This window comes from Thamnophis sirtalis, unplaced genomic scaffold (genome assembly GCF_051295495.1).
Source record: "Thamnophis sirtalis isolate CommonGarterSnake01/CBP01778 unplaced genomic scaffold, rThaSir2_p1.2 scaffold_6, whole genome shotgun sequence".
Classification (NCBI taxonomy): domain Eukaryota; kingdom Metazoa; phylum Chordata; class Lepidosauria; order Squamata; family Natricidae; genus Thamnophis; species Thamnophis sirtalis.
The window spans coordinates 101,709,394-101,735,265 of NW_028261386.1; the positions used below are offsets into that span (position 1 = coordinate 101,709,394).

At 38.7% G+C, this 25,872-nt stretch overlaps 1 protein-coding gene across 1 annotated transcript in view; it reads right to left on the reverse strand.

Annotated features, from left to right (window-relative positions):
• The window catches only part of RFX6 (regulatory factor X6), a 44,977-nt gene extending 20,369 nt beyond the window's left edge, over positions 1 to 24,608 (reverse strand). Inside the window, exons 1-10 of the mRNA XM_087719032.1 lie at positions 24,590 to 24,608; positions 21,210 to 21,366; positions 19,121 to 19,244; positions 16,577 to 16,638; positions 11,230 to 11,307; positions 9,469 to 9,496; positions 5,749 to 5,856; positions 3,453 to 3,530; positions 3,246 to 3,359; positions 564 to 613 (exon numbers count right to left, since the gene is read on the reverse strand). Of these exons, the coding sequence (XP_087575158.1) occupies positions 564 to 613; positions 3,246 to 3,359; positions 3,453 to 3,530; positions 5,749 to 5,856; positions 9,469 to 9,496; positions 11,230 to 11,307; positions 16,577 to 16,638; positions 19,121 to 19,244; positions 21,210 to 21,366; positions 24,590 to 24,608 (818 nt within the window). The remainder of the gene's footprint in view (positions 1 to 563; positions 614 to 3,245; positions 3,360 to 3,452; positions 3,531 to 5,748; positions 5,857 to 9,468; positions 9,497 to 11,229; positions 11,308 to 16,576; positions 16,639 to 19,120; positions 19,245 to 21,209; positions 21,367 to 24,589) is intronic.
• Positions 24,609 to 25,872: the final 1,264 nt, after the last annotated feature.

Consider the following 25,872-nt stretch of genomic DNA (forward strand, 5'->3'; position numbering starts at 1 on the left):
ATATGCGCATGCGTGCCAGTCACCTGGTCTTGCAGCTGGCCAGTGCATATGCATGTGCCAGAAACTGGAAGTTCAGCTTCCCGGTGTGCACATGCGCACCAGGGAGCTGCTCTTCTGGTTGCTGGAATACTCCTGCATGTGAAGATCAGCTAACTGATGCGCATGTGCGCACTGGAACCTGGAAGAACAATGGGTGATGGCTAGCTTGCCCGGAGAAATGGCTATGTGTGCCACTTCTGGCACTTGTGCCATAGGTTCATCCATACTGGCATACATCATTATAACAAGTTGTGCCAATGCCATTGTACCAACTTTAATTTAATTTTTAATTTTTTGATTTATCCCAGAATTACAACAACAGATTTTGACCGAATAAATAGGCTATTACACTTCAATCCCTTCCAATCTAAACTTTTGAAGTTCTTTACAATACTTAATTCTACTTTAATTTAGCTCTACGAAAAAAAATCCATATTTTGGAAAATAAGCCCTTTTCTTCAGTGAGTGGCATTCTTAAAAGGAATTCTTATGTTTTCCATAATTTCACCTACAGTGCTACCTACCCTTCTGGCATTTCTTGCATAGTTGCAGGGATGAGTACATCTATAAGGACCTTAAATACAGAAGGAGAAAAATTAATATCTCTATTATCAAGTGCAATGAATCAGGCTAGCAGGCCCTGTTATTACTTTGTTGTAAATAAAAAAAATCTCTGCATTGCAAATAAGAATGTATTAATTGATGACTCTTATTGTGTTATCATACACATGACTTTTTGCTCAGTACAGGATATGGCAAAGATACAGTATTTAGATGAATTCCCTGCTCATATTGGCTCATAGATGATAGACTGCATGGTGTTCCCTCAATAACATGAGGCCAGGGTTGAAATGCTATCGGTTCGAACCAGTTCACCTGAACTGGTAGTAAAAGAATGCTACTGGTTTTGGAGAACCGGTACTTCTGACGATCAGCTGTGCAACAATCAGCTGTGCTGCTTGATTTATATTTGCTAGAAAGCAGGAAATCCTGCTTCCTAGCGAATCTAAATCGCACAGCACAGCTGTCCCCCCCCCCACTGTTCTACTTACCTTTGCAGACTCAGAAAAGGCTTCTTAATCCTCCTTTTTCAGCGCTGCATGGTAGTGCCGGCAGTGCACATGCATGGAAAGTGCGTGTTTGGCATGCATGTGCGCGCAAAATGAACTGGTAGCAAAGTGAACCGGTAGTAGACTTCAGAGCATTTCACCCCTGCATGAGGCCCTTGGTAGAAGTGTATATATGTGCATTTATGGGATAGAACAGCAAACTGTCAGAGGTAAATTCTAAATTGGTCTTGAACTGCTGGAAATAGTAAGGTATGTTGCAGCCTATTAGGAGGCCATCTACTAGTTAAAAATGGCTTCAGTTATGTATTGCATGAGGCTCCTCCTGTCAGTATAATCGCCATGAAATAAAGGATGCATCCAAATGGGTACAATTTAAAGAATCAATTGTCTCCCTGAATCATTTAAAGGAACTTGGGGGAAATTATCAACATAACGAAGTGTTGGGAATACTTTCCTCGTCAACTACTTATTAAACCAGAGGTGGCTTAAAATGCATCTCGGGGAAATTTTCATCACTTTCCTGGAGAGAAGTACATGAGGCCAGGGCAAAAACAAAACTGGATTTAATAAAAACACTGTATGCTTTATTTTATTTTTTTCAGTATGATTATTTTCTCGTTATTTAATAATTCCTCCCACAGCTACACTAAATCATACAATTTAGCTGTGACATTATTATAATGTATGCACTGCCATACAAAAATGCATATATTTTTGTTGTAAGGTGGCTTATAAATAGCATATTAAAAGCAGCACATGTTAGAAAAAGTTCCATATAAAAATAAATCTACTTCTTTTTCGCCTTTGAAAAACAAGCATAGGACATTTTATGGGTTTATAATATAATGTGTGAAGGCATCTACCACTGAATGTACCAGGTACAGACACTGACCTAAACATCCCTAACAATGTGCCTGTTTCCTATATATAGGATCTTGTCTGTTTCTTTATTTGTTTGATTCTGTTTGGTCACCCATTCCTGCTGTCTGAAGCAATCAGTGGTGTCTGCAGCAAATCGTGATTACACAATTAAAGATGGTTGCATATTTTCCTGCCTGATCTTCTTGCCTAATCCAGTGATAGCTAACCTTTTACGTCACTGCGTGTCGACCAGCAGTGCCAGGAATGGCACACAAAATCATCCTGTCAGGACTGCGCGGCCTCACAGGCCTTTGCACAAACAGGATGCTGAAACTTGGAAGAGCAGTGTTCCGGTGCGCATACATGCACCGGCACCCAAACTTCTGGTTTCTGGCATGGGCGCGTGCCAGTGGTGGGTTTCAAATTTTTTTAGAACCTCTTCTGTAGGTGTGGCCTGCTTTGTGGGTGGGCGTGGCTTGCCAGCCATGTGATCGGGTGGGCATGGCTTGTTGGCCATGTGGCCAGGTGGGAGTGGCTTACCAGCCATGTGACTGGGTGGGCGTGGCCAACTTGTAAAATGTGGTGAAACTCACTTAACTTAACTTAACTTAACTTAACTCTTGCTTAGCAACCAAAATGTTGGCTCAGAAATTGAAGCACGCAAGCCTTAAATCTGTCAAGTTACAAGACCCTTGCACCCCTAACCCTTTAGGAAAAAAACCCCAGGGATGCTCAAACTTGACAGTTTTAAGACTTGTGAACTTCAACTCCCAGAATTCTTCCTCTCACTCTTCATCTTGATAATGTGTGGATGGGCGGGGGGAGGGAGCTGGAAACAGTTCTAAATGGCACTGTCTATGGCACTGTAGATTTGTGGAACCTCTTCTGTAGAAGAGGTTAGAACTGGCAGGAACCCACCCCTCGCGCATGCCCAACAAACAACTGGCCATCACGCATGTGTGTGATAGAAACCCGGAAATCCAGGTACCAGTGCGCACATATGTGTTGGAAAGCTGCTCTTCTGGGTTTTGGTGCTGCTGCGCGCATGAAGGCCAGCTGACCAGCATGTGTGTGTGTGTGCACAGGAATGCAGAAGAGGGGCCAGCAAGGCCACATGTCCCACACGGAATGGCTCTGCATGCTGCTTCCGGCACGTGTGCCATAGGTTTGCCACCAGGGGCCTAACCCATTAAAGCAGTCGAGGCTAACTTTTCCATATCAGTAAGAACCTGGTTTGCAAAGAAACATTTTTCATTGTGACAGAAGGCAACAGACCTTGTAGAGTATTGAGTCGCAAACACAGAAGATGTCAAGGATAATTGCATTTTCAAGCAGGGGAAGAAGATGCTCTGGCATTCCTTGCCAGAAATGTAATAGGAAATGTTGGATCTAGGAAGGAGACATAAGAGAGCAAATATGAGTGAGATTTCTGCCTACACTCCTCATATTAGGAACAGATTAGCATACTTCTATAGAACTTACCTCTTCAAAGTTTCCATTAATGGCATTGTCAAGGACACATTGACAGTGAGTTTTGTACATCATGATAAGAGTATCCACCTATTTTAGGAATTAAAAATTAAAACAATGTAACATTAAACAAAATATTTATATCTCCTTCAGGAATTTCTTCTGCAACATTTTGCATTTGGAAGGAAGGATAGATTGCAGATGATTGAAAATTAAAGGAGTAATGATTAATTTAGTCATAGAAAGACTATTAATATATTTCTAGTTATGATGCTTTGCCACTTTGATAGGATAGGATCGTGATGGCGAACCTATGGCATCTGAGGGCATATGAGCATTGCCCTATGTCAGCTTCAGCACACATGTGCATGCTGGCCATCAGATTTTTGGCCTTTTGGATGGCGTGGGGAGGCCATTTTCACCTTCCTCAGGCTTCAGGAAAGCCTCTGGAGCCTAGGGAGGGCGAAAAATGGGCCCACGGAAGTCGGGAAATGTACTGTTTCTGGCCTCTGGAGGACCTGGGGGGCAATGGGGGCATTTTTGCCCTACCCAGGCTCCAAGAAAGCCATGCATGCATGCGCATGGGGCGAGGAGGGGGGGGGGATCGTGCACGCATATGCAGGTGAGCAAAATGCGGATGTGGTCATACATGCATGCACACATGCTTTGGCACCCGAGGGAAAAAAGGTGACCAAGTTTACTAATGAGCATGTTTTCCTCCATAGTACATATTATAGAGATGATTCAAGTGCTCTTATTCCTCAAGCCACTCATCGAAAGGATACCAGACTGTTCTACTACCCACTTATTATTTCTACACATTAATTCTTTCATTATTTACAAGTAGTGTGTGGTGACGCATAAAATAAGGCAGGATGAGATTGCCAGTAAGCACTGATTCAGCTTATTCAATATTTCTATTTTCAGCATAGTTCCTACATATTTGGGTTTCCTATTTAAAGACTATATAATGATTTTATTAATTTTTGAAATGAAATATTTTATTAATAATTTAACTGGTTATGTATTATTTTATGGTTAATGTTAGGACTGTCAGATTGTTTTAAGTTAGGTCTGTAGAGGTTTTTTTTTTAGTGTTTTTCAGATGTTAGACCTTCAATACAAATTTCATCCTTTTATATGTTATGTTTATAGATGTTTGTGTGTGAGTGAGTATATATAACATGCACATACATATACATGCATATATGCATATGTATATACTTTTGAATAATACTTATTTATTTATATGTAATACAATAAAATGAGTATTTTATACTAAATGTATATACTTAAAGTTATCAATTTACTGATCTTTGTATTCTTCTATATTTTATACTGGTCAAGACTGAAATAATATTGATTTAACACAATATCTATATATGTATAGTTGTGTGTGTGTGTGTGTGTGTGTTTGTGTATGTATGTAAATTGATTTGATTGATTGATTTGATTGATTGATTTGGCTTGTATGCCGCCCTATTCCCGGAAGACTCAGGGCGGCTAACAATCAGAAGGGGAGGGGGTACAAAAATAAAAATAGAAAACAGGAATTTAAAATACAACAGTCATAACCTCGGAGAGGGCTGGATAGTTCAACAGCCCCAGGCCTCCCGGAACAGCCAGGTCTTAGTTGCTTTGCGGAAGGCCGGTAAGGGTCCGGATCTCAACGGGGAGATCGTTCCAGTAAACCCTCCTGTATGTTCATAATCATAGCATTATAGACATTTTGACTCTTATTTGGTTCAATAATTATAACATATTATTATTTAAAATTGATTTAACAGTCATCTACATTTTTTCCACAAAGAAATATAAGAAATCATCCACACTAAGAGCACTATTTAAGAGTCACAGTGACAGATACATCATTGTCAAATGATTAAGAAATAAAATAAAGAAGTGCTAACTTGTGTTCACTGACCAAAAGAAAAAAAAAGTAGAAAAACCCACTTCGTAATTTGCCTCAAATAATTTGCTTCTGCCTTATCAGTGTTAAATTAGTCCATTGGTATTTCGAATGGACAGGACTCTCAACTATTTCTTTGTTTTGCCTTTGTCAGTACAAATCCCTCTGTTTGTAAAATATTAGGCAAGTTAATATGTAAATAATTCAACCACTGTTCCAATGGAAAACCCTTTAAGGGCGATAGTAAAGTTTTGCTCCCTCTATAAATCAGTCAAGTCTGTTTGATTACAAACATTTGTAGCAGTTTCATATCACTACTGTGAATCATTTGAGAGCAGAGGTGAAATAAAAAGTGCAAATTTAGAAGTCAGTTTAGTGTGCAAACACTTCACATTTTACCTTGTCTTTAGAGATACATTGGTCCAATACAAGGTGCTGAGCACTGGGGAATTCTGGAAGAAGAGTCCCAGTTTTGGAGCTTAAAGAATACTTCCGTGTAAAACCACCCTAAAATATATGAAATAACTTTACAAATGCATGGTCATAATATAATGATAATCTTATTGAACTGTTTACAAATAATCAGATTGCTCAATATCACAGGTGCACAGACTTCTGTTCATGCAGTTGAACTCCCTACTATTATTATTCCCTCTGTAAGAATATCAGGCCTTCTCCTGCATTCATCCGAAGATGTTTATCAAAACAAGAATGCATCAGGAATTTCAGCATATATGCCAGGTATATATATTGGCACTGCTAGGTTTGCAGAAACCTTGGAGAAGTTAATTCAGATTGACCATTTCGTTTCTCCTTCATAATTGAAATGCAGTTAATTAGAAATGCTTCTAAGAATAAACAGGTCTTATCCATAAACCCTTTCTGCCCTTCCTTTTTCTATCAGCAACAAAGGTCAGGAAGACAAAAGGAGAGTGAAAGAAAAGATACAAAATCTGAAATATATTTTTAAACATTTTCATACAAGCTATTTTGTCTCCTTTAAGTGTTCTTTTAAAGACTCATCATCCAGCCTTTAACATCTTCTTATTCTCTGCATTATTCCCATCATATTGCAGGATCTGCAGATCTAAGCCTTTTTAGCATTTATCTATAATATTAATGCTCTATTAATACATAACTTGAAACTATTTAAATAAATGTTCCCATCAAAAGAAATTCTAATGTTTATATGCATTATAATATCAGTAAGAGTTGCATAATGGATTCAGTTTTCAAGAAAGCATTTTAAAAAAAGGAAGAAGAGACAAAAAGAAAAGAGCAAGAAATAGGTATCTGGTTGAGTGCAGAAATGAAAAATCTAGGAATCCCAAAACAAAACAAAACAAACAAACAAACAAAATTTCTATCAGCATTCCCCAAAAAGGGAATCACATTAAAATCTCCATTTAATTTTTGAGTCCTCAGCAGACATCCCCGTATATGCTTGAGCATTGCCAAGTTTGAGAAGTCCATCAAATGAGATATTTATTTTGAAGATTGACTCAGTTCTGGCTTTCTTGTTTTTAACATATGGAGGCATCTTTCCCTGCCCTCAACAAAGATGGCGACCGAGACAGCCTGTCTTTAGTTCCTGGAATTCTTAAGAAGTACTTTCAAGCAGTGGTGGGATTCAAATAATTTAACAACTGGTTCTCTGCCCTAATAATTTCTTCCAACAACCAGTTCACCAAACTGCTCAGAAAGTTAACAACCGGTTCTCCCAATGTGGTGTGAACTGGCTGAATCCCACCACTGCTTTCAAGTCACATGGTAGGGGATCCGCTTTCTAGCTAAACCAAACAATGCAAACAGCTGGGTTTTTTTTTAATTTATACATTTGGCTAAACTGGATATTTTCATATTTTTCTTTTAAAACATCAGCAAAGAAATGGAATGGAAATTACTGATGGACCTTGGTAAAGATCATAAAACCGAGTAAATCTCTTCTGAACAACTTTATTAAGGTGTTTCCTATTTCAGAGCTCATAATTTTAGATCTCATAATTTATATCATTAATCCAAGAAGATAAAAATATGAATAATGCAAGACAAAGTCATAATTTATTTCATTAAATTATTCTTTACAAGTATATACAGTATCTTGTATATATAGTTTCTGGGTTTATTTCAGTTGAACATTATTACATATATGCAATCTCACATCTAACATCCATTTAAGACTGGCACTCTGTTTTTGGATTGTGACCAGCCTCACAATCCAGAAAATGTTTCAAATTAACAGTTTAGGTACACTTCTTTTTTATAGTAAAGAAGCCAAGATTATCCAAGCTATAACTAGCCCGAACATCAAGCTACTCAAACACAGATAAGGAGCTAATGAAAGAAGTGATGTGTAGTTCCCATTGTATGTTGACATAAACATTAGGTCATTTAAAAGCTGTCATGAGTCAATATGGCTTCAGTTGAACAATTACCTATTAGTATGTGGTGATTTTTTTTTAGAAAAAAAGATAAGACCAATCTGAAAATATTATTTTCCAAGTATATGATAAAATACACTCTGGGAAATTAAGGAGATGGAAAATAAAATAAAAGGGCAGGAGCACTGTGACAGCAAAGCTATAATTAATACATTCACATATATGGAAGCTCATGTTTCAGTTACATATTTGATTCTTTTAACAAGTAACTTTTCCTTTGAAAACATGTCAATGTGAGACTAAATGGTGATAATATGGTCAGCCCCCTTATCCCCCTTATTGTACCAGGTGAAACACTAAGGACATCATTCTTTTGATGGTGCCTATCAGGATAGGATTTTTCAAAATCAGGGGAATTATTGTGCTATATCTTTTAATCCTTAATCTATTGAGTAAATATTTCTCTAAAACAAACTCAAAGTCAAGCCTTAGATCTGGCACATGGGCAAAGGATTTCACTAGCAAAGGACCGGTTCGTGGTTCCTCTGTTAGTGAAAATGGAGCTCAAGAGGGGCCGTGTGCGTCCTCCCCAAGCTCCGTTTTTGCTGGCAGAGGGCTGCAGGAGGCTGTTGCAGCTGAAAACAGAGCCTCAATGAGTGACGTTGAGCTGGCCATGCCCACCCTGGCTGCCACCCCAGCCCCCGAGGTCAAACACAATCCTGATGCAGCTCTCAATGAAATAAAGTTTGACACCCCTGTGCTAAAAGAAGCTCAAACATTTAATTAATACAAGTAATGTTAGCTTCATTGTTTTAGATTAAAATCTTTTGATCCAGAAGTCCTAGGTAGACTGCAGAGCCATTTTGTGAGTGGTGCAAAGGGCAGCAGATGGGGAACAATCCGTAATTCTTTGGCAAACAAACGTAACTCCTGCTCAGACAGCAAACCATCATCTCTATTACATGTACATGCCAACATAAACAGTAGCCATATACAATGAACAGAATCATAACATGTACATGCCAACATAAACAGTAGCCATATACAATGAACAGAATCATCACAAAAAATGTGAAAAATGGAAGAAAAATATTGATCCTGTACTTTTCCTTTAAATTCTCTCACTCTTTCATTTCTTTCAGAATTTTCAAACTCTAGGTTTTCACGCATAGTGGCTGGATTATGGGAATTGAAATCCAATCCAGTCATAAAGTATCCAGTTGGAGAAGGTTGCATTTATCCATTCCTATTTCTAGTCAGGTTGAGTTTCTATTTGAGCTTAAAAACTTTTCATCTATATAAAAAAGTGGTCGGGATATATGTACTGTGCAAGTGGGAAAAAGCTAAACACAACAGCAAAGCACTGTTTGGCAAGGGGAAGGACACCGATTCAATCCCATACATCACAAATCAGGGCGAGAAAAAAAATTGTCTAAATAAGCCAGTGGTTCCCAAACTTGGCAACTTTAAGACTTGTGGACTTCAACTCCCAGAATTCTCCAGCCAGCTCTGCTCTGCTGGCTGGAGAATTCTGGGAGTTGAAGTCCACAAGTCTTAAAGTTACCAAGTTTGGGAACCACTGAAATAAGCCAATGGTTTCTCTCAGGAAGCTTCCTCAATTATTCTGTTTCGAAGTATGTGGAACTTTTACAATTGAATAACCAGAGGATTGTGTTGTCAAGCTTTTCCTCATCACTGCACATTTAAAAGATCAAATAACAAAGTTGAGGGTACTCACCTCATTCTTCAACTTGCTTCCAGAAAACCTTAGAAAATTAAAATGCTTTACTTATATTTCAGAAAAGAATGATTTCCTATGATTATAGAACAGCATCAAATACCACATTATAAGGAACAATAATAAGGGTAAAAAGTGAAGGTTTTCCTGTCAAGTAGTGTTCAACTCCAGGGCATGGTTGTTATCTCCATTTCTTGGCTGATGGAGCCAATTGGCCAAAGGCAATTTCTGTGTTCATGTGGCCAGCAAAGCTACCGTATGTGCTAAAAGCACACGGAATGCTATTATCTCCCCACTTGAAGTGGTACCAATTAATCTACTTGCATTTGCATGCTTTTGAACTGCTAGGTAGGCAGTATCCCTGCAAATATCTATAGGAATAGTTACTTAGATTAGATTAGATTGCTTTTATTTATAGGCCGCCCTTTTCCCTGAGGGGACTCAGGGCGGCTTACAACCTATAGGGAGGGGATACACGTAATGACATATACAGACAATACACAATTAAAAATAGAAGCAACATTCATTCATCATTCGGGTGGGGACGGATCCCAATCTTTAACCCCAGGCCTGGCGGGATAGCCAGATCTTAAGGGCTGTGCGGAAGGTCTGGAGGGTGGGTACTTTTTCTAGTTAATCTAGAATCTATAAAGGCACTTCAAATCTATGTTGGAAATTTGATCAACAAGAATGGTCATGCTGACTGAAAACCTTTATGGACATTTTGCTTGAAAGAGGAAAATATGACTTATGGTTTTGATAATTAGACAGGATAGAATAGATTATAGAGAGTCATGTGTGATTTTAGAGAAAGAGCTCAATTTATAATTGCACTTATAACAATTGTAAAGAAGATTGGAAGCCACTTCGTTGTATCTTTTGCTTTCTTCTCATTTTTTTTTCTTTGTTCATACGGTCTTGCATTTTTGGCTCTTGTTGGCTCCTAATTCTTTATGAATTTGTATTTGTTTTTACCTTTGTTTTAAAATTTTTAATGCAATTCTTTAGGAAAAAAGAAATAGGTAATTTTAGACAATGAGGGTTTTTTTTTTCATTTTTGAACCTTTAATAAAATCTATTTTGTTTGCAAGTTGGCATAATTAGAACTATTAGACAAAAAAAATCTTACAGCATTAGCAGACTAGTGGCAGAATCAATTTAATTCAATCCTAGGAAATAATTATGTCTTCTGCTTCATAATTGTAATTTGTTGTGGTTTTACTACAGTACATACAACAAAGCATTGATATGATATTTATTTTTTAAAATATACATACATATCAAGGGTCTGTTTTTCCCCCAAGGATATTTGGTTGTAAAAGTGATGAGAAGTAAAGGCATTTTCATCAGGCAGAAGATATATGGAAAAGTCTATTTTTCTTTATATAAAATTTGCACACTGGTAAGAATCAATCCTTTAATAAGCAAAACATTGCTACAACCCAATCTTACAAAAATTTGAGAATCTGCATACAAATGGTTTCTTCACAGATCAAATGAGCAATTCAATTTTTTGAAATTGCTTCATGTGCTAGTTTCTTGCCTGCAATATGCTGTTTTACATAAAACATTTTATATGTAATCATATGCTACTTCAAAAAAGCAGAACCATTTAGACGTTACCAAATAACAGGCAATTCATGTGATGAAAATTGAAATGATAAACATTAATGTGTAAACTGAATCGTAACTGGTTCATCTTGGTTCATCATCTAACATTTTATTGATTACATTTTTGAGAACTTTTTTTAAAAAACATACCTTGTTAAACCTTTGCCAGAATACACAGAATGATAATATGCACTGCTTTCTTTGATGCCAATTCCATAATAGTGATATCTGTAGAGAGGGAGGGAAGGGTATAATAATACATAAATCATGTGCCTGATGGACCGTGCCATTTTATTTCATTTTATTATCTCAGTTTATATTTGTGTGTGTCTTGCTCTGTTTCCTCAAACACACATACAGATAGTCCTCAATTTACAACCATAATTGAGCCCAAAATTTCTGTTAAGCTAAGTTGTTAAGTGAATTTTGCCCCAACTTTCTTGCTACAGTTGTTAAGTGAATCACTGCAGTTGTTGAATTAGTAACATGGTTGTTAAGTGAATCTGGCCCCTCCGTTGACTTTGCTTGTCAGAAGGTCGCAAAAGGGAATCAAATGACCCAGGGATAGACTTCGCCCATCATAAATATGAACTAGTTGCCAAGCATCTGTGACCATGGAGAGGCTCCAATGATTGTGTGAAAAATGGTCATAAGTCATTTTTTTCAGTGTCGTCAAAACTTTGACCAATCACTAAATGAACTGTCATAAGTCAAGTACTACCTTGTAGTAAGTCTGTTGTAACTGTTGTAAGTCAAGCACACACAACACACACCAGTATACATTTTTTATGAACAATTTCCTTATGAGTTTCTTTCCTGCTCCCTGCACAATGCAAAAATTTCCAAAAATTAGACTAACTCAAAAAACAGAGCCAAATTAGTGCATTGAAAATAAGGAGAAATAACTGACCGAATTTCCAAGAAATTGGTTCAGTTCACAATCCATTAGCTCAGTGGTGGTAGGTGATTGAAACACATAAGGGAATATCGCTCCCACAATCCTTGAGTCTGGAAGAAGTTCCATAGGTAGAAGGCATAGACATTTTGGTGAGGTACCGACGTTTAGTACTGAAAGGAGCACCAGACCACTCCTGAGTGAAGGAGTGGAATGTCTGCCAGTTTGAACTGAGGTAACAGAATGTGAGGCAACTGACAGTCAGAACAGAGTTCTTTTCTGGTAGGGAGGGGGAGTAGACTATCTTACTCCTTAGCATCAGAGTATGTTAATTACTGTACAAAAATACTAATGATCATATGGTCATTTCGAAAAATCCTTTCTTAGCAAGCACTTAGAAGCCAAGAGGAACATACGTGCCAAATTTCAAGTTGTAGGTTTTATAGTTCTGGATATTTCGTGATGAGTGAGTGGTACTTGGCTTGTGTGTGTGTGTGTGTGTGTGTGTGTGTGTGTGTGTGTGTGTATACACACATACATACAGCATGCATATATATATATATATATATATATATATATATATATATATATGTGTGTGTGTGTGTGTGTGTGTGTGTGTGTGTGTGTGTGTGCGTGCGTGCGTGTATGTATGTGTATGTACATATATAGACATTTCATGCCAATGGCATTCTGCAGAGATGTCAAGTATCACATTAAAGACACATAGATGTATGCACATGCATACAGCAACAGATTTATGATGAGTTTGGAAAAAGCAACAGAGCTAGAGGCAGAAAAGGGTAGGCTGGGTCTGTTTAATTGGTATTAGTTTGGCAAGAAATAAGAGCAGTGATGCTCATTGTTAGCTTTCTCATTAAAACTTCCAGGAAGAAACCAGCCAGGTTGATTTTTCTCACCCTCCTTTTCCATGTGCACGAACATCTGTCCCTGTGCTGCAAGCAAATCTGACTAGAGCATATGCCAACACAAATGATAGCTGATAAGGCAATGATATGATTAAGCTGCTCAGGGACTTGCAATAACTCGTTATCGCAAGGCCAGCTGCCATATCAGTTTTATTAACCCACTAAATCACTTTTAATAAATAAGATAATGCCTTTCAGAAAAGGTGGAAGGAAGTTAAGATTTAACATTGATCAAAGTCTACACCCCCCCCCAAAAAATTAAACTGTAACGGGAGCTCACAGTTTAGTGTTTAGTGACCATTCAAAATTACAACATCATTGAAAAAAGTGACTTATTATATTTTTTTCACACTTATCCCTATGCTTGATGCCTGAAAACTGGTTCATGCTTATGATGGGCACAATCTATCCCTGGGTCATTTGATCTCCTTTTGCAACCTTCTGGCAAGCAAAGTCAACGGAAAGGCGAGATTCACTTAACAACTTTGCTGCTAATTTAACAACTGTGGTGATTCACTTAACAAAGAAAAATCATAAAACGGGCAAAACTCACTTAACAAATTTCTCACGTAGCAACATAAATTTTGGGTTCAATTATGGTCATAAGTCAAGAACTACCTGTATTCTGTGACCCATACACATATTACCTTCAAAGGAAGACCTTGCAATACTGCTGAAGTTAGCCCACATTCAGACTAAATCTAGGCTGAATTTATGTTGCTCATTAATTCCCACTATGTTTATATGCATCCAACTGTCCCTGGATTGGCATAATCATTGTATATGATCCTTGCTGACTCCTCCTTTTCCTTTATTTCAGTTCCATTTTAATGGTGCACTTGACTAAAACAGTGTGTGGTGTTCTCTACTGCTGATCTATAATGCTTTTGCATTACTGCTCTATTCATTATAATGCTTTATTTTCTACTTCATTCTTCTCTTGCCCAAGTTCCTTATTTTTCTGCTCATACAACACCTTGTTTGCTGCTATGATAGTAAGAACTACGGTAGCAACTAAAGACAATGGATCTGATAATAGCAGTGGCGCGCTCTACTGAATGTCACCTGTCATCTCTACATAGGAATTTCTTCTGAAACTCCAGAAAACACCTGACAATAATTCGTAACAATTATAGGTTAGATGACAGCCAGTTTTTTACAGTAGTTAGTAGTAGTACAGTAATAGTTAAAGCAGAAGGCAAGAAAGAAGGAGACCATGATGTGATTATTTTGTGTGTTACTTTAAATATTAATGTTATGAAATGTAGTAAATAAAATTAACACAAATTGTTAAAAGCGCTATCAGATTGGTAACTAAATTTTAGCTGCCCCAAGAGTAAATACGTAAGCCAGTTTAGTGTGATGGTTAGGGCATCAGGCTAGAAACTGGAGAACCATAAATTTTAGTCTCCCTTTAGGTATAAAGTCATCTGGGTGACTTTGGGCCAGTCACTCTCTCTCAACTCTAGGAAGCATGCAATGGCAAGCCACGTTTGAAAAACCTTGCCCAGAAAACTGCAGGGACTAATCAAGGCAGTCTCTGAGAATCAGACACAATTGAACAGAAAAGAAAACCAAGATATTTTTTTTTTGGGGGGGGGGGGGAAATTGGCTGTCCCTGGTGCACAAAAGATAGCCAGCTACAGAATACAAATGAAAAAAAAAGGGAAATGCCCTGTCTTCTCAAAGATACAGGAAATGCCAGGCATTCATTCTGGTTTAACTCAAGTCTCACATCTTCTTCCTTTGGCTCAAAAGAGAATTCCTCCAAGTTAGCAATCATTAAACACAGTACCAATGTAATAAATTCCTCTATCATTATAAGGCTTCTACTGTGGGTAGGAAACGAGCACCTTCAGTTCCTGCCGGTATTGTTTGACTCCAATCCCTATCAGCCAAAGTGTATGTACACTGCTTGGCCTAATCCAACTAGTCTTTCCAAACCTATTGTTTGAGATAGTGAGAGACTAAGATTCTTACACTCACTCAGTATCTAAAGTGCCAGTTTCTTAAATGATGAAATTGCCTTATTACAATTCAATAAAGAAATTATGGATAATCGAGCATAATAGGGAGGTAAGAACCAGAGCGAAAATTACACATTCCTTCCTTCCCAGGAAAGTATTCATACACTATCCCTGAAGTACTCTCTCTCTTATTCTATTCTATTCTATTTATTTATTTATTTATTTATTTATTTATTTATTTATTTATTTATTTATTTATGTTTGTCAAGCATGTATGAGAAAACAAGTATAAGTATGAATATAACATATAAACATATAACTATACGTATAACGCAGGTATACGTATAAACGTAAGAAATGAGTACAAATAGATGGGAACAGTAGGACATGGATGTCAGGCACACTGGTGCACTTATGCACGCCCCCTTACAGACCTCTTAGGAATGGAGTGTGGTCCATGTTATACAGTTTAAGATTAAAGTTTTAGGGGTTTGAGGATGTAACACCAGAGTCATGTAGTGCATTCCAGGCATTGACCACTCTGTTGCTGAAGTCATATTTTCTGCAATCGAGTTTGGAGCAGTTTACCTTGAGTTCGTATCTATTGTTTGCCCGTGTATTATTGCTGTTGAAGCTGAAGTAGTAATTGACAGGTAGGACATTGTAGCAGACAATTTTATACTTAGGTCAGACCGTAGGTGGCGTAGTTCTAGGTTCTCTCTCTGTCTCTCTGTCTCTCTGTCTCTCTGTCTCTCTGTCTCTCTGTCTCTCTGTCTCTCTGTCTCTCTGTCTCTCTCTCTCTCTCTCTCTCTGTCTCTGTCTCTGTCTCTGTCTCTCTCTCCCTCCCTCCCCCCCTCTCTCTGTCTCTCTTCATTTTTTCACTACCCATTTGCTGACAAATGAACTTCTTTCCACATCCTCTTTTATTCTCATAGGAAAAAGGGATAGGGTTAGGGAAGACTACATTGGCAATATTTTAAATAAAAATATTCAGCTAGTTTGTATAGTGGTTAAGGCACTAGGCTAGACATGGAGAGATTCTGAGTTCTCATTGTGCCTTAGGCAAAAAACCAGCTGGGTGACCTTGAGCCAGACACACACTCTCTCTCTGCCCTAGGAAGCAATGGCAAATCTCTTCTGAAATCGTGCCAAGGAAATTGCAAAGAGTTGTCCAAGCTGTTGCTAAAGTCAACACTGATTGGAAGGTGCACAATAAACAAACAAACATATAATGAGAACTTCTCTACAGTACTATGCCGTTTGGGGTGATATTTCCTTCACCTCATGATCCCTTCCATGGTAACCCAAATATACCTCCCAACTCTCTATAAAGGGTTTTCGGAGAGCGTAAGGATTTAGAACATGTGCGAAAAGGGAAATTACGGTTTTCAATAATCAACTTGACAAGAAACATGGAAATTGCTACATCATGCTATACCCTTTAAAGCAGACTTCCACACATCTGGATGTCTTTCAGATGTGTGGACCTTCAATTCCTATAATCCACTAGTTAGGATGATGTTTGTGTCTCTTGGAGAATTCTGGGAATTGAAATTCATGAAATATGGACCATTGTCAGTTTTGGATTGGTTACTCTAAAAAGTGTTTTTCAGCTAATAATACATTTGGATTCCATCTACCTCTATCAAGAATATATGGCTTTGTTTAGATAAGCATGAATTTAAAAAGTGTAGCTCCTAAGAACTTACTTTGAATGGCCTCTTGTACCCAGCCGCCTAGTGGTGAGGAGAGGAAATTTCTGGCGAATTGTCTAAAGAAAATTCAAATATTAAATAATTGAAATTGGTAAATTTATTTTTGTTTTCTTACAATATCTGTTCCAATTGGCTCTTCTATAAGTGATTAATTATGTAAATTCAGTGATCAGTGGCAAAAGAATATTAAACTTAGAAAGTGGAAATTGCAAGAAAATATGATCATGTTCCCATCAAAGGTATAAGATACCCAATATTACAGAGCAAATAGAATACCATCTCCTTGGAATAGTATAATCCAACCAGTTATACTATTCCAAGGAGATGCTATTCCATTTGCTCTATAAAATTAATAGGACATGATATCATAAAAGCTTATCAAAGGTACATCATATTAAACAAAAATATCTTCTCTGAAATTCCCTTCCTAAAAAAAAACATTATTCTTTCTGATACAATTTTTAATTTCCCACAAAATTATTTTAAAACTCAGTTTTATTAGAATTTGGCTTTATTAAAATGTATTCACATTGAATTATCGTGTCATAAACTACTATTGGAAGAGATAAATGATGGAATGAATGAATGAAAATAGAATGATGCTTAGAAACTTGGTTAATATAAGAATTCAAGCAATATGCCTGTAGAGATATGTTTCTTTTTGTACCAATGGGTAGGTGGACAGATGGATAGATAGAAATAGCTTTTTGAATTATACTTCTTTCATTCTACAATGCTATTGTAGAGGTGAAGGATAGTGACCAGTTTTGTGGATCAGAATTCAATTGATGAAAAATTTAATAAGAGAACACATCTACATTACAGCTTCATATACATGCTCTGTAGCTCCACCCAAAGAATCTTGGAATACAATTTGGAATACAGTTTGATTTGGAAATGGCCTTTGATAAAACTGGAAAAAGAATGATTATCAGTCTACATGAAACAAGTGATATTGTTATCACAGAGATTTTCAGTAAGATTTCAGGGATTTTTTTTCTGTAGATGAACTAGGTAGCAATTCTCACTGTTATGTCATTCGAATGCAAAATCTGCACATCTAAAAATGTACCACTCAGTTCTAAAAATGCTCTGGTTTTTTTATTACACAAAGAACAAGAGGTCAAATAAGTTTGCCCAATCAAAACAAGTGAGGCTTTTAGCTCTTTTAGTATCATTGATGAAACTACCAGAATAATAGAGTTGGAAGGGACTTTGAAAGTCTTCTAATCCAACCCCCTGCACAAGCAGGAGACCCTATATCAGGGCTGTCAAACTCGCAGTCCGCGACCTGGATGCATCACATGCTGGCCATGCCCACGCCCAGTTTAGTAAAGGGGGAAAAAGTTGAGTACATCACATGATGACACCATGATGACATGAGTTTGACACCCCTGCCCTATAACATTCCAGACAAGTGGTTGTCCAGTCTCTTCTTAAAAGCCTGAGTGATGGAGCAACCTCAGTATCAGAAGGCAAGCCCTTCATACATCTTAATACATACTTTCAAACCCCCATACATCTATAAAACAATTGCATTTCAAATAGTAACTTTCCCAAAAGCTGTGGGTGGAACTGTCCCTATCAATATAATAGCTAATTGAGAGAAGCAACTCTGACATTAAATGGAAATGCGATCGCAATCAAGCCTCCCACCTTGGCCCCTTGGTTTATCTAGCCTGATACAGTCTAAAGCCCGGCTTTGAAATTTACTTGCACAGTAAGCATTTGAAGATGAAACAATAGTCTCTGCGTCAACAGATATCATAACCCAGCAATCAACTTTAAGGCAAATAAGGAGACAGGCAGTGAATAGAAAAAAAAAAGATAATCCTGCTATTTTCAAAGCTAAAACTATTTATAGTCAACTGTTCTCTTGGTTCTGAGTCATTTAATATCATAGGGCGATGTGAACCCCAAATTTCATTAAACTAATGTGTTTCAGTTTTTTAAAGCAATTGGAAGCGATTGTGGGTGTTTTAAAAAGACTGATCTCTGAAGCTGTCTTGGTATTTAGTTTCACCAGCTCCTAGTAATTTGGATTTGATTTGGAAAGGCCACCTCTCATGTTGATTAAATGATTTCAGCTTTTAAGTAGAGTAGATGTTGTGGGGAGAAGAATATCAGCACTCTTTCCTCACAAAAGTTGCATTACTTTCAACTTTGCCAAGCTAATGATTTTCTTTCCAATATCCTACACTCTTTAAAGCAGTGTATCTCAAGCTTAGTGACTTGAAGATATGCCTGGAGAATTCTGCAAGTTGAAGTCCACACATCTTCACGTTGCTAAGTTTGAGAAACACTGCCCTAAGGTGACCTGCAAAGCTCTTGCTTCTGTATTAGAAAATAAAAAGAGCCACAAACATCCCCTCAGCAGCAGGATTTAAACTACTCTTAAGATGCATCAATTGCAGGTTTTCTCAACCCTGTTTTTGCAGAACAAGTCAGAGCTTTTGATTATATAACAAGGTCAAGGAAATATAGTGGGAAATTTCTTCTAAGATTTAATAAGGCAAGAAGATCAAATGGGTTAATTACCTTCCCAAATGTTGCAGCACAAGCAGGCTCAAGTTTCTCCTTCCTGCAGAAGTCCAGGTAATGAGTATAAAGGATGCATCGAGGCAAACAAACTCCTTCACAGACAATATAATTTTCTTCTAACCTGTAGATGAAAAAGAAGCCAAGGATTTTAAAAATGGTCCCTATAGCTTTGCCATATTTTTTCACTGTTACTACCAAGCTTATAATATTTTTTTAAGAAATTGCCTTCAAAGTATAAAATGCTTCAATTTTTCCCAGTACCTATTCATTCATTTATTCATTCATCCATTTCATTCCTTCTTTCAATTTCTATAGCTACCTACCCTGTTTCCCTGAAAATAAGACCTCCCCAGATAATAAGCCCAACCAGGCTTTTGAGGACATGAGCTAAAATAAGCCCTCCCCTGAAAATAAGTCCTCCCTGAAAATATTGCAGCATAGCAGCAGCCATGAAGTGACCATGCTCACCACCTCCTGCACCTCAAAAATAATAATACCTCCCCCAAAATAAGGCCAAGTGCTTATTTTGGGGGTCAAAAGAAAATAAGACTTGGAGAGAAAACTAGACTGGAATTTCACTACATCTATAAAAGCAATTATTTTGTTGAACATAAAGTGGTTACTCCACATAGTATTTTTTTATTAGTTCCTTTACTAAAAATATAAACGTGAGATTCAGATGAATTAAAGCTGCAGTCATGTAGCTAAATAGATATAAGCATCAGAACAACCACATTAGCATTCAGCTGTGGCTGACAATTAATTTTTCCAATTGGTTTGATAAGTGCTAAGAATTTATGAGTCAACATCTTAACCGCTAATTCCTGCAAATGGTTGGCAACTAGAAAGAGGCAGGTAGAAAGATGAGAATTGGTCTCAGATTGGTTTAGACTTAGGTTATTATGACATATAATATCTATTAGCTCAACTTTTACAGAATGCTTGTGTATATTTCCTAAATATATACCCTTGTTAGGTACTTCGTTATCAGAGATTACTATTGTTATTATGGTACATTTATATCCTGCCTTTGTTCTGTAAGCCCAAGGAACAGTAAACTGGGAGCTCCCTTCCCAGCATGACAATAGTGATAGGAGGACAGACCCTGAATCACCAAGTGACCTACAGGAGTGAGTGATGACTTGAATCTGGATATTTCCCATTCCAATCTTAAACTTTAGTCACACATGTTCACTGGCAGAAAAAAAGGCAATCCTGATGAATCAATGACTGTCACAAGGTAATTTTCCCAGCCCTACGATGAAAGAGGCTTACCATTGTTTTCTGGAATATTTTTCCTACTTCCCAAGTCTACTGCCCTAGGGTTTTGTGGCAGCCTTCCATACAAATGCCAACCAGCTAAACCTGATTCTGTTTAGCCTTTTTTGAACTTAGCCAAGGTACAATGTTAAAAATGGATGACTACTATACAGTAGTCTCCTAGGGTTGTATTAAAGGCCATAAGCAATAGTAGACAAAACATTACGTATTACTTCTTGGACCACTCTTGCAGAATTTTGCAATTTTTGTTCTGTTCTGTTCTGTTCTGTTCTGTTCTATTCTATTCTATTCTATTCTATTCTATTCTATTCCATTCCATTCCAACCCATCCCATCCCAAAAGGCCCAAAAGGCCCAAAAGGAATATTGTTTCTAAAATTTAAACCAAAAGATGAACAGAAAAGTTCAGACAAATCAATACATTTATAACTTCTTTCCATAAAATACATAATCCAGTTAAGTGAAACTGTAGCGAAATATTTACAAAAACAGGTATTTACATTAGATGGCTGAATTGCAATACTAACAATATATTTTCTTAGATTTGTTTTTATAAATGTTCCATTGATAGAGGTTTCACTTGTCTAGGATTATTGGCAGTTAACTTTCGTCTTTGATCACCCACAATGGGGGCAAATGACATTGTGTGACATTTGCATACAACCTCATTTTGAGATCATTGTAATTTCTATCAAATGACAAGATTTCTTTTTTCCCATGACAATACAGAAAAAGCTAACTAGCACACACTATATAGTAGAAAATAATTTCCCATACATTAAAGCTTCGTTGGTTGTTTAGCCTACCATTGCAAAGTGAGCTGTGTCTGCTTCTTTTTGTCCTTCATAATCTGAGTGATTGTTTTCTTTGGAGGCAAATATTTGCTCAGAGATTTTATCTTGCTTTCTTGAGTCTCTCCATCCTCATCTTCTGAAGAAACAGGTTCACTTCTGAAATGAATTTCTGTGTGCCAAAACAAAGGAGAATGTATGTATTTATCTACTTCTCTATCTTGTAGATTACATTAAATAATGCTATGTAGATAAAATTAAATATATTTAAATGGATCGTTTAGTATTGGATGATATATCTGGGGCAACAGCTGAGAGATTAATCACTGGAAATGTTTAATTTATTTATAAATTTCTCTGATGATGCAAATGGAAATGAAGGAGGTAGGAAAAGTACTTTTTTGTCCATTTGCCTACTGTACAATGATGATCTCATAATTTTCAGGCTCCATATGTCTGATAACTTGGGGGTATTTTAAAGTCTTTTTTTCTCATCCAAACATAAAAATCAGGAAAATGCTATTGATATTATACTAATAAAAAATATTTTACTGAGCAAATCTGATTCAGTATAGGACTCTTTGGCCAATACAGTATAAGAAATTGAGAAGGAAAGTAAATAAAAATGGCATGTACAAGCAGTGGAAGTCCCTTCAAGGAACACTAACATTTGACTATATGAACTCATAGTAAAATGCTATGTTGCTCCCTCATCAACAGAATTCCATATGCTAAAACCCAAACCCAACAGTTTGTTGCCTGATGGCTTTGAGCCTTTAGATATTTAGATGAATGAAAAATTCTGTGTCACTTGGAAAATTACAAACTCCAGCATCATAAAACGTTGCACCATATATCTGCAGGTAGGTAAATCAACAGATAAATACAAAAGGCCTCTGTGAGATCAAAGAGACTTTGGATATTTCCACACTTGGAGTATATATATGGAGATATATGGAAATACATATGGATACACAGAAGGAAGATAGATGGATGGATGGATGGATGGATGGATGGATGGATGGATGGATGGATACATACATACATACATACATACACACATACACACACTGATAGATAAACAGAGAGATAGATAGATGATAGATAAATAGATAGATAGATAGATAGATAGATAGATAGATAGATAGATGATAGATGATAGATGATAGATGATAGATGATAGATGATAGATGATAGATGATAGATGATAGATGACAGATGACAGATGACAGATGACAGATGACAGATGATAGATGATAGATGATAGATGATAGAGATAGATGGAGATAGACAGAGATAGATAGAGATATGGAAATAAGTCCTTCCTTCTTATGATCAGAGATGAGAAGCAAAATGATAAAGCTCATTTTGTATAACATGAAGGATATTAAATAACTGAAGGGGAAACTTTTGCTTCAAACATTCCATAAACATACAGTATATCTAAAGAATAATGACATTTCCATCTTTGAATCTGTTATCCTCAAACAAACTTCTTTTTTTGGTTTGAGGAACTTTACCCAACCCCTCTTCATCTCAAAGACTGACACAGTGCAAATATGTGTTTTCACTAAGACCATATAGGTCCCCTTGTGTCTCTTTGGGCTGAAATTGTTCCCAGGTGACTTTTCCAATAATTAAGTGTCAGGGAAAGCCAACAATCTGTTTATGCTGGAGCCCCTCCCCCTCCCCATGGCTGTCCGCGGCTCAACCTGGCATCCTCCTTCAAGATTTGATGGATAATTCATAACAAGCCTTTCCCATCTTGCATCTTTCCACTTTGTCCCTATGATGTTCTTTTCCTCTCCAGGCCAATGAGTAAGGCAGACTTAAATCACTTTAATTGTTCAAGTGTCATTTTTTACTTTTATACTGTCCAAAGGCAGCATCCTGGTGGATAAAATTTTGCTCCTCCAATACCTTGGAAGCAAGACTGCACTTATACCTTAGGATGTTTTGCCCCCACGAAGATAAGTGAAGAGCGCTTGGATTCAACAGGGGGGCGGGGAAGGCCTAGAGTAGATGGAAATTCCCCAAGGGCAGCAAGGTACTTTTTAAAGGAATCAGGGAAGGGAAAGAGAAAGTGGCCACAGAAGACTCGGCTGAACCCAGACCTCTCTAGTTCTAGCCAGGCAAAGCAGGTTCCCCTCAGACCGAAAGTGGCGCAGGCATTAACCTCGTTGAAGGCAACCGAGGCGCCCGGTTGCTTCTCCGCCCAGCTCCGAGCCTGTTCGAAAGTCGCCCTCACCTGCCTTGATCCCCTCGCAGAAGCCCAGCTCCCCGTCGGGGCGTTGCAGTCTGCCGCGTAGCGAATCGACCTCGGACAGCGGTTCTCCGGAGGGTGAAATCTGAAGCAACCCTCTGGAGAGCAGCTCGCCATAGTCCTCCAAGGGTTGGCTGTGCGCAAAGGCGCCGTCGACCCTGGCCGGGTACTTGGCCATCGCCTCTTCAGGACTCGGTGCCTTCCCTGTCCATGGAGGGTCGGGGAAAGGGCCCGGGGCGCAGGGGAGGGGTTACCCAAGAGTTGGGATCGGGTGATGAGGAGGATCGTTCGGGAGCCAAGCAGAGGGAAGCGCAAATAAAGGTTCTGGGTAAAGATGCGCGATGAGGGGCGGACAGGTGGCTGAGGCCGGAGAGTTGACTCGACGGTGGAGACGGGCGGTTTTTAAAACGCGCTCGGGCTCCAGTCCTTGACGACGAGGAGGAGGAGGAAGAGGAAGACGGCGGCTAGAATCAACCGCGGGTTGAGATCACTGAGACACAATCACTGGGGCAGCCGGGCCGGGCACAGCAACAAGCCCTGCCCACCGTTTGTCAAGAGCTCAGCCCGGACTGCCCCGCCTCAAGTTTGCTAGAGTAAACTCCGACCCCAATTCTCTCCTTCCCCCTCCCCCAGCCTCCCTCATCCATGGAACGCTGTCTGGAGGTGGTCTTTCAATTTCCCTTGGGACTTTAACAGGAACCGTAGAAGGCAGGGAAAACCATGACAAGAGTGCTTCTGAACACGTGCAGAATCTCAGCAGCACGCTGCACCCGTCTGACGAATGTGGTGGATGGCTCTCAAAGTGAAGGTGTGTCTGAGGCTTCTTTTGAGCCGCTTGCCTTCAAAGGCCAGAGAGGGAAGAAAAATATGTGGTGGGCTTAAAACAAGCGCTGGTCCCTGCTTTCAACCCCAATCTGCTACAGGAACAAAGCCGACTGTGCATATAAGAGGGGAGGAGGAAAAAGTGGGACGGGATGGCGAATACTGCTTTATGTGTCATAACTGGCAGCAATAGATCTTTATTGTCAGGTTTTGGCTCCTAGGAAATGATCACTCCTTGCATTGGGAAAATGGGCCCCAAGGGGTCCATTCTTTATTGCTTTTATAGCCCTGTCCATTCCCCACTTCTTACCATGCTGCTTGCCACCCATGACAAGAGTAGGGACAGAGAAGAGAGAGAAACCTCTCATTTCTCTCTTCTGGACGGCAGACAAGTGGAGGTGGGCACAGAAGAAAGGGAAGTGGGTCTTCTGACCTTTCTCATTTCCAACAGGATCAGTGAACTGCATCAGAAGAACCCTTCTCTCCCCTTGTGCTCTTGGCTTGGGGCAAAGGAGAGGAAGGGAAGAGCAATAGCAATAGCAGTTAGACTTATATACCACTTCACAGTGCTTTTATAGCCCTCTGTAAGTGGTTTACAGAGTCAGCCTATTGCCCCCAACAATCTAGGTCTTCATTTTGCCCACTTCAGAAGGATGGAAGGCTGAGTCAACCTTGAGGCTGGTGAGATACCATCTGCCAAACTGCTGGCAGCCAGTGATCAGCAGAAGTACCCTGCAGTACTGCACTCTAACTGCACCACCACGGCTCTTATCCATTTACTGAAGAGAGGAAATGTTCCCTTCATGAGTAAGACCACCAGGTACATGTCAAGAGTACCTACCCAGCTTAGGTGCTACAATGCCAAAGCCACAGGAAGAAGATGTAGGGGTGGAGGAGGCACACCTTGATAGGCAAAGTGACCCCATGAGAAGGGAACTGGGGAAAGCAGGGCTTCAGCTATCACAGCATAGGAAAAATGTGTCTCTTTAGGACAGCTGGCACCAAAAAAAAGACTACTTCCCCTCCATCTCTCCCTGCTTCTCCTTCTACTCATGAATTGAGAAGTGAAAGGAGAGAAATGGTTTGGTTTTTTGGCACAGTGGGAAGCCCGCACTCTCCTACTGGTAAAAGAAAGGGGTCCCTGCAATGAGGGGTCAGGAAAAAGGGAATGAGTGCCCACACCAGCTCCAAGTCGTCCATAGTAGCTTTGCTGGCCCCATCCATATTATGATGTGCTTCAGGATTGGACGGAAAAATCCCACTGCTGCAGCAAGAAAGGCAGTTCAGGCTGTCATCTTGGCAGGTTGAGTGGGTTGAATGTGACATCATCCAGTCATGTCTTCGAGCTGTGTTTGCTGAAGCATCTCTGTCCTAGGTCACGCAGAAGAGATTTTTGGAACAGTCTTTATTACCTCAGACTGAAATTTTCTGACCTGCTGCCAGCCTAATATCCTTTTTTTTTACCCCTGCGGTGGGGGAAGAGGAAGAAATGGCCATATTTTATAGTCTTGTCTTGGACAGTGTCATTTCGGTCTACCACTTATCTTTGCAATCAGGAGTATTATCTTCACTTGGCTGGCAAAGCAGAAAGCA